General features: G+C 48.8%; 1 protein-coding gene across 1 annotated transcript; it reads left to right on the top strand.

Moving 5' to 3' along the window:
• Positions 1–11,129: 11,129 nt before the first annotated feature.
• On the top strand, positions 11,130–13,334 carry HAND1 (heart and neural crest derivatives expressed 1). The gene is made up of 2 exons (XM_006863914.1): positions 11,130–11,681; positions 13,230–13,334. The coding sequence occupies exons 1-2, from the start codon at positions 11,130–11,132 to the stop codon at positions 13,332–13,334; spliced, it is 657 nt and encodes a 218-aa protein (XP_006863976.1).
• Positions 13,335–13,702: the final 368 nt, after the last annotated feature.

Below are 13,702 nucleotides of genomic sequence, written 5' to 3'. Positions count from 1 at the left end.
AGAGGTGGCCAAAGACTTTCTGGAAGGGACCCCACTCTGCTATTTGATAATAAAGTAACACCAAAGCATACTTCTCCCTTCTCCATTCACCATTCTGGCCTCTTGCCTTTCTTTTCTGATTTCTGCTTTTATATCATTTACCCATCTCCCCCACTCCTCAAAAAAAGTTCTGCTACATCCAAAAATGGGGTAGAAAGAGACAGAAACTGAGAAAAGCGCTTGGGAAGAGGTTGGTTTTTAAAAGGATCAATTAATTTTCAGTTTTCAGAATTTGCAACGTTCCTATCTTCCTCCCTTCTCCTCTTGGAAGCTAAGGCCCTTTTTTATCCACCACTGTCTTTCTAAGGAAGGTCTTCCGAGAAGACCCTGAGGGACTGAATTCAAGGGAAAAAGCAAAAACACTGAGTGAGCACTTAACTTGTCTCCCCAAGGATAGGAGAGTTTGCCAATTTCCCAGCAAGGCCAGGGCTGAGCATTTTCTCAGTGTCAACATTAAATCCCTTTTTTGTTTTTCTCTTTTAAAGTGTGTTTACAATTGACCATTATGTGAAATATGACGGATGTGGCCTGGCCCTGTTTAAAATAATAAAACTATTAATGATAACTTTTTTTTTTTTTAACCCACAGGCTGTTTCTAAAAGTCAGTATACAGAAAAAAAGGTTTTTAAGACCCCAAAACCAGTAAGTGTGGCCAGCCATTGCTCTATCCCGCATAACCTCTGCCAAAGAAGCTTAGGAGCCTTCAGACTTCTCCATCAGATAAACACAACATTTTCAAGAACAATACCTCCTTCTCCAAGCAATTTTTAAAGTTCTATTCTCCATCTAGTCTCTTCAGCCACAGATCCCCACTGCCTTTCTGAGCAAGTCATTTTAGATTAAGAGAAATTAAGCCTTCCTCTATTCCCAACCCCAAGTTTCCTCGGATTTCTTACCCATTTTATCAAAATGAAGAGGTTGATCCGAGTGGGTTTTCTCTAGCAAAACGTATTGCATTTCTCTGGACCATATGCTGCCACGTGTATATCTTTCCTGGCAGTTAGTGGCTGAAGACTACTGCGAACTGATCGTGAGTCAGGCGGCCACGGGTTGAGCCGGCAGATTGGGATGAGTTCTGCTCACTGCCTCGTGTTCCTGCACTACACGGTATTCCCACACTACAGTGTAGCCAATCTGGCACAGAATCGCATCGCTCCGGAGCACTCCTTTGGCTATTCTGGAAAAAGGAGTATAAAACTTTTGAACGAATTCCGAAATCCTCTCGGTGGCGAAAGAAGTGCTTAGACCATCAAGCCTAGGGAGTACAATTTGCCTCAAGATTCATCCTCAGTCAGAAAGAGAATTGGCCTCCTTAGATGACTTGGCCCTCTAACTCAGGGAAAAAGCAAACTTCGATTATTACTCCTGGAAACCCGTTTGTGTGTCCATTTCTGCCCGGACTGCTAGTCACTGGCCAGAACTCCCCAGTCTATTTAAGGGCTTTCCAAAGCTTCTTCAGTCTCCAGTAGGTTACTCCTCTGACCACAGTCCGAGGTGTCAGTCCTGAGGCACAGTCGCGTTTCCTCAGACCTCCACAGAAGTCGTTGGCATCAGGGTTTAAGGATGAATTGAGTGGGTTGATTCCGTATACGCCGTAACATTTAAGTTGAACTGAGAAGGGAAAAATTTCCCTGACTCAGGACAGAAAGCAAGGGTCAGGAGATGAAAGTGACTTTCATGACATTGACCAGAGATAAAACTCTAGGCATACCATAGCTAGGCACACACTTGATCATTCAGTAAGAGACCAACTGCTAGAAACTAGCGAGCGGAGCCACATAGCATGGTGAAACTGACCTGTGTGCAATTAACGGGACAGACATATGTGCCTAAAACTGACCCTCGACCACCTGAAAATGCACACCGTTAAACTGACCAGAATGAAATTGACCAGAAAGCATTTGGTCTAGAGAACCAAACCAGAGTGAAACTCATTCGCTTGTAGCACCTAACCATTGGAGGGATTCAGGACCCAGTCGCAGAGGGCCGAAGGATACATTGGGGTGTTTAGGAGAGCCTGACTGGAGATGTTGTCCCGGATGGGGGATACAGGATGGGGGGAAGGGAGTGTCCAGTACGTTTGATTTATGACTGCCGCGCCCCAAGCGATCCCACAAATTTGGTGGCCGTTTATCACCAAAACCGTGAGTTACGATTTTTCAAATAAATACATTTTCCAATCAGATGGGGTTCTGTTTAGGTTGAACGCGTCCCGAAGCAGACATCTCTCTTCGCGGAAAATACACAGAGAAGGAAACGGAGTCGGGAGGAGGCTCAGACGACATAAAAACTTGTGTAAACACGTTGTCATTTACAGACTTCGGAAGGGAAAGAATGGGGGTGGGGTGGGGAAGAAGATAGAAAAAAAAAAAAGGAAAAATACATACAGGTTTAATTATCCCTTGAATCTGCAGGTTCCAGCCCAGAGGGAAGATATGGAACATTGAATATTCTTTTTCCATAAGTTTAATTTATGCTATTCATTAGACAATGGGCCACAGCAGATATATCTTAGATTTTGTATTTTTGATGCTTTTACAAATCTAAGAATGGACAGAGTTCACACACTTACTCTTAGTTTTTCTTTTGGGAAGAGGGGGAGAACAGAGATAAACCAGGGTGGATGCTCTTAGCAGAGGTAGATTTGGGCTTTATTTGTAGCTGTGTAACCTTGGGAAAGTCCTTCCCTATCCTTTGGATCAGAGTCCTCCTGTGGTACTGTAGGGTAAGCACTCGACTGCTAACCACAAGGTTGATGGTTCCAATCCACCAGCTGCTCCTAGGAAACCCTAATGCAGGGTCGCAGTGAGTCAGAACTGACTTAAGGACATTTAAGAACAATCCGTTGGGCCACTTTAATCACCTGTAAAACAAAAGGGACTGACTAGGAATCACAGGTCCTCATTGCTCACAAGAATGTTCACATAATTCTGTGTACAACAATAGAAGACACCTACCTGTCAGGTAAAGAACACTGTTTCTAGTTTGGGCCCTCTCTGGCAAGACTTCATTCCTCATTCCCAGGAAAGAGTGGAATAAGGGAGACATAGAGACCTGGATGATAAGCACCCTACCACAAGATCAGTTTGAACTGCAAGGTGGGCAGTTCAAACTCACCAGCCACTCCTCAGAAACCCTATACAGGGTCGCTATGAGTCGGAACCGACTCGACGCCACTTAAAAACAACAAAGCTACCAATAAGGAGTCCTGGTGTGGAGCTGTAGGTTAAACCGCAAGGTCGGTGGTTCGAACTCCCCAGGCGCTCCTCAGAAACCCTATACAGGGTCACTATGAGCGGGAACCTACTCAATGGCACTTAACAATAAGGTCGGCCAAAGAACCCAGGATGCTCCTATGCGTGTGAGCTCTAACTCTGTCTTTGCCACTTACTGGCTGCATGTTCTTGGGGAAGCTTCTCTAAGCCTCAGTTTCCCCTCTCTATGCAGAAGTGATTCCAACTCCATCTCTCAGTTGATTTGTCATACCCTTACCGGAGAAGACGAGGAGGTTTCTTGCCCTATGGGCTTCCAGGAAAAATCGATCCCTTCCTATCTCTTCCCTGCGAGGACAGTCCCCCAACCTCTGGGGAGGAGGAGGGGCAGAAAGGTGGGGGACGGGGAGGGGACTGGGCCAAATTGCAAAATCCTGGACACTCTAGATGCGGCAGAGAAATGTTTAAGGGATTTGTGCGCTCAAGCTGCGGGGTAAATGGCCCGAGGGCTGATTTATGGCGCGTTACTGCGCGACGCGATTCCTCAAGACAGCGAGAATATTTTACACCGCGCTAATATAAACAGGCGGCCGGCCGGGTCCTTTTTATGGAGTTCCTGTAATTACCCGAGCCCTGACAGGTCCTTGATTTACGGCCCTATTTAGATAAGGGGTCCGGTGCGGGGATTGCCTGTGGCGTCAAGGTCACGGGACGTGGCGGGAGAAGGTTTTGCGGTAGGCGCCTCGGCACCGACTCTCTGAGTCCGGGTGGTAGGGGTGAGGGCGGAGGGAGGAGCTGGGCAAAGGCAGGAGGGAGAACCCCGAGGGTGACACTGCCGTCCCTCCCAGAAGTCCTAGGCTTAAAGGACCTAGGAATCGCCTGGTAAAGCCGTCCACTTTAACAGAGGGAGGAATTATGCACCGAAAGGGGCAAACACTCGCCCAAAGTCATTTAAACGGATGAAATGGCGGCTTGTGTGTGTTGGGGGTGGGCGGGTATTGGAACTGGAATTCTGGGCTCCGGCATCATAATTCCCACATCTGGCAATTCTAGGTCTGCTCCTTTTAGCCTTAGGACAGTTGGGTTTGGTAGGGTCGGTGGGGGGAAAAAGATGGGGGTAGGATGGCTGAAACGCAGTCAGATCAGATCAGAGAGAAGCAAAGAGAATCCAATGACTTGGTCTCTCATCGCTGTCCTGGGTTATCATAGTCGTATGGCCGAGTGTAAATCCATTTCTTCCCCTGTGAAACTAACAATACTAAAAATAGAGCTACTATTCCAGTTTACTGTTGTGCTAATAAAGCCTCACATTGCTTTGCGTAATCTTCTGTCAGCCCTCTGAGAGAGGTGTTATTGCCTCCTGTGTACAGAGAGGAGGAAACTGAGGCTAAGGCTCACAGAGTGAGGAATGGCAATGTTCGTTTCCAACCCAGGTGTTTCCGTTCCACTGCTATGTTAAGCATGTACGTGCTTATCCCCTCTGTAAAATGGGCTCTGCGGCCTCACTTGAACAATTGTGGGAAGAATCGAAAGGAGTGAGTTTAAAACTACTCACAGAGCCAAGATCTTCTGAAAACTCTGATAATAAACATCGCGGATAAAGAGAATTGTTGTTGTTGTTGTTATGTGCCGTGGAGTCGGTTCCGACTCATAGCGACCCTGTACAGGGTTTCCGAGGCTGTAAATTTTTACGGGAGCAGAACGCCTCATCTTTCTCCCGCGGAACAGCTGGTAGTTTCGAACTGCTGACGTTGCGGTTCGCAGCCCGATTCGTAACCACTACGCTACCAGAGTGGAGGAAAAATAGAGGAGAAAGCTGGAAATTCCTGGCTTCCGTAGAGGTGGACCCGGGGAAGAGTGCTCATGTTAAGTCAGCGTGCCAGGAGAGGCCGGGGCACTGCTGTGTTCGTGCAAAAGCGGGGAGCTCAGAATTACAGTGCCCCCCACTTCCCTATTAATCCCACCCATTGTTCAGCAAAAGGAGAAACTAAGACTTGGAACGGAGCTCCAATCCAAGTTCATCCTAGAACCATTTTGACCAAACTCCTGGGTCCCAAATCTCTCATCTAACTTGGGACAGTTAGAGAAAACATCCTCACCAGGCCCCATCATATTCCTGTTCTGGCCACACTACCAACGCACCTGAGTCCGTGGGAATTCAAAGCGCTCTGGGGTCTTCGGTAATGCGAAGTCTAGCGCGTAGGCGCCTCGCGGTCTTGCGGGCAGATCTCCTCAACGTCCAACGTGCTGGGGACAGTTCAGCAACCACACTCCAGCCGGTCCCATAGATCTGTGTTCCCAGTGGTGGCGCCGCTCACCCCGCGACTTCAAATCTTTAGAGGAAAATGGAGAGCTATGATCTGGGCAGTGTAGGCGGCTAGGCGCACCCTGTTCTTTTACACCCACGGGGACCTTCTGGGCAGTCTCAGGACCCTCTAGGGGGTCTCATGGAACTGGGACTTGTCGCCCAATTCTCATAACGCCAATTCCCATCGCAGTTAGTAGGCCAGGTATGTAGGATGGTCCTGAATGAGCTGTATAACGTGGGGAAAGCAGCAAGGAAGAAAGCTGTGAGTTTGTGAGTAATTGGGAAATCCTGTGTACCTCTCTCTGTGAATGCTTATGCTGGGCTGCACAGATGGTTTAGGGCTCCACTACTGCATCGACTTCATGGCACAAGAACAACTAGTAAAAAGATTGGAATCCAGAGGCACATGGAAGACAGGTCTGGCGATCTGCTTCTAGAAGGTCACAACTCTGAAAACCCTGTGAAGCAGCTCTACTCTGCCCACATAGAATTGCTTTGAATTCAAACCCACTGGACAGCAACCAACAACTGTGAGTGCTTGTCATGTGAGTGCTCTTATCATGTTCATATTATTGTGTGTCATCGAGTTGATTACCACTTACAGCTACCCTATAGAACAGTAGAATTATTCCATAGGGTTTCCTAGACTGTAATCTTTATGCCTAAATCTTTCTGCCTAGGTTTGAACAGCAAGGTTAGCAGTTCAAACCCACCAGCTGCTGCTCAATAACCCTATACAGGGTCACTATGAGTTGGAACTGACTTGACAGCATTTAACAACAACAAGGAGCTCTGATAGCATAGTGGTTACAAATCGGGCTGCGAACCTTAAGGCCAGCAGTTTGAAACTACCAGCTGCTCTGCGGGAGAAAGATGAGGCGTTCTGCTCCTGTAAAGATTTACAGTCTCGGAAACCCTGTACAGGGTCGCTATGGGTCGGAACCGACTCGATGGCACTTAACAACAACAATCTTTATGGGAGTAGCTCTCCAGGCCTCACCTTTTAGTCAGCACCAGGGTATTTTAACCCGTGTGCCAGGGCTCTGTTTGCATAACAACTTTATTTTCAGGGCCACAAATGTGACTTTATATAAATACGGTTAAGAACACATGTCAAATTGTTTGAATGTTTGAAATCTGAGTGTCTATGTACATAACCTGGGAGTATGTGAGAACGTCTGTTTGTGAGCACCAGTGGGTATACAGGAGTGGTAGTGGTTATGTGCGGAGTCAGTTCAGACTCCTAACAACCCTGTGTAGGGTTTCTGAAGCTGTAAATCTTTGTTGTTGTGAAGTGCCCTCGAGTCAATTCCGACCCATGGTGACCCTGTGTAGGGTTTCCGAAGAGCAGCTGGTAAGCTTGAACTGTCGACCTTGCAGTTCAAATGGCTTTGCAGTCTGACATATAAACTCACAGTGCCACACCAGGACTCCTTAGCAGAAAGGCTCATCTGTCTACCATGGAGCAATTGGTAAATTCAAACTACTGACTCTAGTTAGCAGTCCAGCTGGTAATCCACTATGCAACCAGCACTCCTCTTATATAGGCGTAATCATGGCTTTATTGTGACACTGAGAATATCCAAAACCTGTGATGGAGTTTCAGCAAGTAAATACCATTGTCCGGGAATTATAAACAAACATAGACTTGTTGTACCTGTGTATAATTTTGTACCAAATGAGATATAGTAACACAGTGGCAAAAAATGGACTCAAAGAAGGGAACATTAATAGTGAGGATGGCACAGGATGGGGCAGTGTTTTGTTCTGTTATGTATAGGATCACTATGAGTTGCAACTGACTCAATGGCACCTAACAACAACAACACATAGCTGTGTAGAATTCTAAAGAGTATGTGTAAAATCTTGTGACTTTGTGGTATTTAGAATTTACTTGCCTCTAGGGTCGCTATGGGTCGGAATCGACTTGGCGGCACTTAACAACAACAACATTGTATGATGAGGCAAGTAAATTCTAAATACCACACAATCACAGGATTTTACATGACTCAACTGACGCTTAACAACAACAATTTTATGATGAGGAGTCCTGGTGTGGTGCTGGAGGATAAGCACTTGACTGAAAGGTCGGTTTGAACAAAAAGTGGGTGATCCAAATTCATCAGCTGCTCCTGTGAGTTGGAACCGACTGGACAGCACTTAACAACAACAACAACATTGTATGATGAGGAGTACTGGTGTGGCAATGTAAGATAAGCAAGCACTGGATTGCTAACCACAAGTTCTGAGGTTCCAACCCACCAGCCCCTCCTAGGATACCTTATACAAGTTTGCTATGAATCGGAATTGACTCAGTGGTACTTACCAACAACATTGTATGATAGAGCTCTGGTGGTTCTGCTGACCAAAAGGTACACGGTTCAAACCCACCAGTGACTCCATGGGAGATAGATGATGCTGTCTATTCCTGTAAAGATTTAGTGTCCGAAAGCTTATAAATCAGGTTATACTCTATGCCAGTGGTTTTTGATTTTTGGTTTCTTGTATCATGAGTCAGAATTCCACTCCATGACAGTGGGGTTTTGGACGGTATGATAGTGTCTTTTTTGCAAACCTGAATGTATGACTGTGAGTGGCTTGTAGGTTTGCCTGGTGGGTGATAGACGTAATGTGTAAAATCTTAGGAGTGCATGAATCTATGAAATGCTGTGCCTCATAGGTTTAATTGTGTGCTATTGTGAGAGTACACGTACTTTTTGGCGTCTGTTTGAGCATATGAACTTTTGTAAGCTTGTTCCTGTGTGTGTCCTTATGGCTGTGTGAGCCCGTGTGCATATCAATCCAATGGTGGGGCCGATATGCCACTTCTAGAGCCTTGGGGGAAAGATCCATTCCCGATCAGGACAAAGCCTGGGTGTGCTGATAATTACCCTTTCCCTTCGTTTACCCTGGAAAGCCAGCCTTCAGCCCCAGGAGGCGCAGGACCCCGCGGAGCTGCCGCCGAACTGGGCGCCGGGCGCTCCCTCCCCAGGAGCCTCAGGCTCCGCGCGCGGCCCAACCCCAGTGCTGCTGGCGCCAGGCGCCAGAGAGAGCGGCGGGTTTCCTGCCCGCCTCAGGCAGAAAACCAGAATCCTCCCTCCCCCTACCCTTCCACGCACCCCCACAACCCAGCGATCTTCCACAGGTAGAACTGGACAGCTCAGGGCTAAACTGGAGGATCATAAGCTTTTGTCCATTTTCTGCCCTATAGGTTTTTTTCTTCTTTCAATTTATTCGCTTTTCGGGAAGCCCTAGTAGTTTAAAGGTTAAGTATTTGGCTAACTGCAAGTTGGGAGGCAGTATGAACCCACCAGGTGGCTTGAACCAGCCAGTGAAAGGATGTAGGCATTCTGGTTCTGTAAACATTACAGCCTTGGAAACCCTATGAGGCAGTTCTTTGTCCTAAAGGGTTACTATGAGTCAGAATCCACTTCACGGACCAATAGGCTTGTTTTGCTTTTTGGTTCACTGGAGTCCTTGTGTGGCACTGCGGGTTAATGCCCTGAACTGCAAGGTTGGTTTGAACCGCAAGGTCAGTGGTTCTGAGCCATTCCTAGCAAACCCTGTAACGAGGTCGCTATGAGTCTCAACCGAATCTGCGACTCTGCGGCATTTAACAACAACCTTGTACAGAGTCCTGGTGTGGCGCCATAGGGGACTGCAGTTCAAACCCACCAGTTGCTCTTCTGAAACCCTATACAAAGTTGCTATGAGTCTAACAGACTCCACGGCACTTAACAACAACCTTGTACAGGAGTATGACACCACGAATCCATTTGCTTCAGGAGCTCCAAGGAAATCGTTCAATGTCTCTGGACCTCATTTTCTACATCTGTACAATGAGAACTGGCTTTTCTGTATCTGGTTTCATAATAATGACTAATGGTGGTCAGTAAATAATTATGAAATGAGTAGGTAAAAGAATGAATTTTCTATTTAAAATTATATTTTTGTTGTTAAAAATGTACCGTGCAGAAAAAGAACATGGAATTCAACAATTTCTGCACGTACAATTCAGTGACATAGATTACATTCTTCAAGTTGTGCAACGATTCCCCCACTCCTATTTGCTCTTTTAAAAGCACTCACAGAGATTTCACTTTCACCTCGACGTTGCTTTGGGAAGCTAGGCCCACGCCTCTACCCTACCTAGGGAATTGGGCCTGGAGAGGAACTGGGAAAGATTAGTAAAGATGGAGGGATCCAGGTAGGTGGGCATTAATTGGAAACTACAGCAAAGGGAACCTCACCACCCTGAGATCCCTCGTTAGCACCGCGAGCTCTGGGAAAGCCGCCTGTGAAGCGAATCCGACAGTCCCGGAAGAGATGCGCCAATAGACCGGTGGGGGTGAGATGAACGCGGGAGTATCAAGTGCTCAGGCCGCGTCAGCTTCGTGGACAGTGTGGTTCCTGAAGTCTGCTATAATTTGAGTTTGTGTCCAAAGGCCGAGTTTTCCTGGTGTGATCTTCGACCCAAGTGTCTCTAGAGAATCAGGCATTTTCAAGCGGTGATAACCTGTATGAGGTTCAATATCCTGCTCCCGGCCCTTGGTCCCACGAAGAGAGGAGGAAAGTCCAACCCGCTAGGTCCCTCCAGGCTGAGTCAGTCGCAGGGACTGCCTCCGTGTCAGCTCCGTCTGGCTTAGGACTGATTAGGTGCCCTGGAGGCCAGAAAGAGTAGATATGTGGCCGCCACACTGGAATAAACTGGTAAATACCCGTGGGCTTAGAACTCGCCTTCCTCCTCTCTCCTCTTCTAGACGTCTCTGAGGTTCAGTAGCCGCTTGTCCCACAGCATATAGGAATTGGCCATAGTTGGCGGACCTAGCGCGGAAGAAGCTCACGTCCCTCTGCTAGGGGCCTGTGAGTGGGGTTTAAAGGGCTTGTTCTGTCTTCAGCAGCGCTCTCCCAGCTCATATGAGGTGTGGAGAAGTAGGACTCGGGACTAAGAACAGCTTTGAATTCTACTGCGTCTAGAAGCAATAATTTTCCTTTCTTTGAACCTTAATATCCCTATATGTAATATCGAAGGTGGGCTTTAGGTGAAAATCTTTGTTCTGAAGAATTCTACATTCTTTTTCTTGGGTCTGCGGGGAGGGGATGGTAGAAACAGTCCCCGGACGTAGGCAGGTATGAGCCTCAAGTACTTTAGTCCCCACCTCCGTCAAAGCCAGGAACCGGGAGTTGAAGGACGGAGGCGGAGCCACCTCTCTGTCCCCGCTGGCGGCCTAGAGTCGAGTGGCGAAAGCCCAGCGTAAAACCAGGGACGGCCACCCCCCTTTCTCTTCTCCTTTCCCTGCCATTGGCTCCAGGGAGAGGTTGACATCAAAGCCACGGCCTTATATAAACCAGACCTGGGAAGCGAGGCTGTAGAAGGGTTAATCTGGGCATTGGCGTCCACACCCAGGATAGAAGCAGGCAAGAAGACGGCAGCTGCGAGTCCAGGGGCTCCCCCAAAGGCGGCGTCCACGAAAGCGCAGTCCCGGAGCCTACCGGTGGCCCCAGCAGTCGCTGGGGCGCATGGGGCGGCGCTAATCGGGCTGGCGGCACAGGCCAGGAGCCGCTCCAATATGAACCTCGTGGGTAGTTACGCACATCATCACCACCATCATCACCATCACCACCCGCACCCCACGCACTCCATGCTCCACGAGCCCTTCCTCTTCGGCCCGGCCTCGCGCTGTCACCAGGAAAGGCCCTATTTTCAGAGCTGGCTGCTGACCCCAGCAGACGCGGCCCCAGACTTCCCCGCTGGGGCGCCACCTCCCACCGCCGCAGCAGCCGCCTCCGCCTACGGCCCAGACGCCAGACCTGGTCAGAGCCCCGGGCGACTTGAAGCGTTCGGCGGCCGCCTGGGTAGACGGAAAGGTTCGGGACCCAAGAAGGAGCGAAGACGTACCGAGAGCATCAACAGCGCGTTCGCGGAGCTGCGCGAGTGCATCCCCAATGTGCCGGCGGACACCAAACTCTCCAAGATTAAGACTCTCCGCTTGGCCACCAGCTACATCGCCTACCTGATGGACGTGCTAGCCAAGGACGCACAGGCTGGTGACCCCGAGGCCTTCAAGGCTGAACTCAAGAAGGCTGACGGAGGCCGCGAGAGCAAGAGGAAAAGGGAGCTGGTGAGTTCGGGGCCCTGTACGCACCAGCCAAGGGCACGGGCCCAAAAGCACCGGCGGGCGGTGAAAGCAATAGAAAGAGACTGTGTTTTGTGTACGATTTTGAGAGGCTGTGGGGAATTAAATTTATTTGTAATGTGTAATAGTGTTTATAAGATTGAGTCAGTTGGAATATTAATCTTTTTTGGAGGGGATCTTAGGGCTCTCTTTAGAATCTTTGGAAGCTTTGGATTCCGAGAAAAATGTACGTATTTCACTTGCAGTCCTTTGGGGAGGAGTCCAACCCTTTGCTGCGATCTGCTGGAAGCCAGGTTAAGAACACCTTTAGGAGTTAATTAATTAATTTAATTTGTGTATATAGACTCAGTTACTATTTGCAGAGGGGCTCTGCTAAGGAGGCTATTCCACCTCCATCATTGTACATCTAGGGAAACTGAGGCCCAGAGTGTTTGAGTCTTGAATAAGGTTGCTTACCCGAGGAGTTGAGATGGAGCTGGAGTAAAACAAATCAGGTCTTTTCCTTCCCGTCCAAAAAAACGTTTCACTTACTGCATCCAAGGTGGGTTGATTCCACGGGCAACGTCGGTGGCTTTGATTGTAAACGTCAACCGGCAAGAGTCACAAGATTCGCCTTCTTCTTTTAGCTTTGCTGATCTTCAGCCATACTTGTCTTCCTCGGCTCTATCTAGTGAAGGCAATACTCTCGGCGCTCGGTTTGGTTGGCCCGGGGCTACAGACTTCAACGGGAAGGGATTTACCCTTTGGTGAGGCCTGCTGCGCGGTGGAGCGGGCTAGAAAACCTGTCGGTTTTATCTAACCCATCGGGATGGTAGTAAACTAGGGGAAGTTCATCCAGAGAAAATGGCAAAGGCAAATAGGCATCCAGTCTTTAAACCGCTGCCCTTGGCTCAGAGAGGTGCAGGCCCAGGCGTCGCTTTGGTAGAAGTGTTTGGGCGATCCCGACCTCCCTCGCGTTGCTGCCTCTTTCCAAGAGCAATGGCTTCATTCCTGCTAGGAAAGCGAGCAAGAGGGGAATGTTAGACCAGACTAGCACCCTCCATCTTTCTCCTACCCATGTGTAGTGTCCAGCGCGGCTGGAAGGGGAACCCAAGCAAGTCTCCAAGGCCCAGACTCTTAACCAGTGTGGAAATGGGATGTGTGTGGGAGCTGATCCGCTGGTGGGGGTGGTGGGGAAGAAAGGTTAGTAATTCCACCCACCCCATGCCCACTATAGGCGCCCCCCTCACTACAGTGCCATAAAGCCAAACCTTCCAGTGTCAGTTTACCAGGCTCAGAGAGTTCTGGTACCAAACTTCCGCCGTCTGTGGTGCTCATTCTGGTCGCGTAACTGGTGCAGAAGGACAAATTTATTAGTCTGTTTACATATTTGCAAAGGGAAATTCAGTCACTTATTTGAAGGTGCTCCCAGCACCTTCCCTAGCCTGACCCCACTTTATGCTTGCTCAATCGAAGCAGAAATAGTTAAACCTCTCTCTTTCTCTCTCTTTTCTTGTGTGTGTTCCCTGGCAGCAGCAGCAGCAGCAACAGCAGCAACAGCACGAAAGCTTTCCTACTGCCTTGGGCCCAGTCGAGAAGAGGATTAAAGGGCGAACCGGCTGGCCTCAGCAAGTCTGGGCGCTGGAGTTAAACCAGTGAGGGTAGGCCCGTGCTGAGGACCCGGCCACTGCTGGTTGACCCCGGAGCCCGGGAGGAAAGGAAGGTAGCGGCTAGTGACTCCGAGTCCCAGCGGCTTGTGGGGGATGCATCCCGCTGAGCCTCTGCTGCCATCGGCTGCAACCACATACTTGGATAGCACGTGCAATGTCGTTTGAAATTGATTTTAATGCATAAAGAGAAAGATAAATATATATATATCCACTTCCCTAACAGAGAGGGCGACCCTTGTTGGCACCATACCCATACCGGAGGGAGGGACAGCAGGACCCAAACGCGAGATGAAGCACCCACTCCTCCTACATTTCTGGGGTGAATTTAGAATCCCCAGCCATTCTCGCTTGGCTGTC

This window comes from Chrysochloris asiatica, unplaced genomic scaffold, assembly GCF_000296735.1.
Source record: "Chrysochloris asiatica unplaced genomic scaffold, ChrAsi1.0 scaffold00057, whole genome shotgun sequence".
Taxonomy (NCBI): Eukaryota; Metazoa; Chordata; class Mammalia; order Afrosoricida; family Chrysochloridae; genus Chrysochloris; species Chrysochloris asiatica.
Note: the sequence above shows the minus strand (reverse complement) of the source record. Positions and strands in the feature narration are given on the sequence as shown.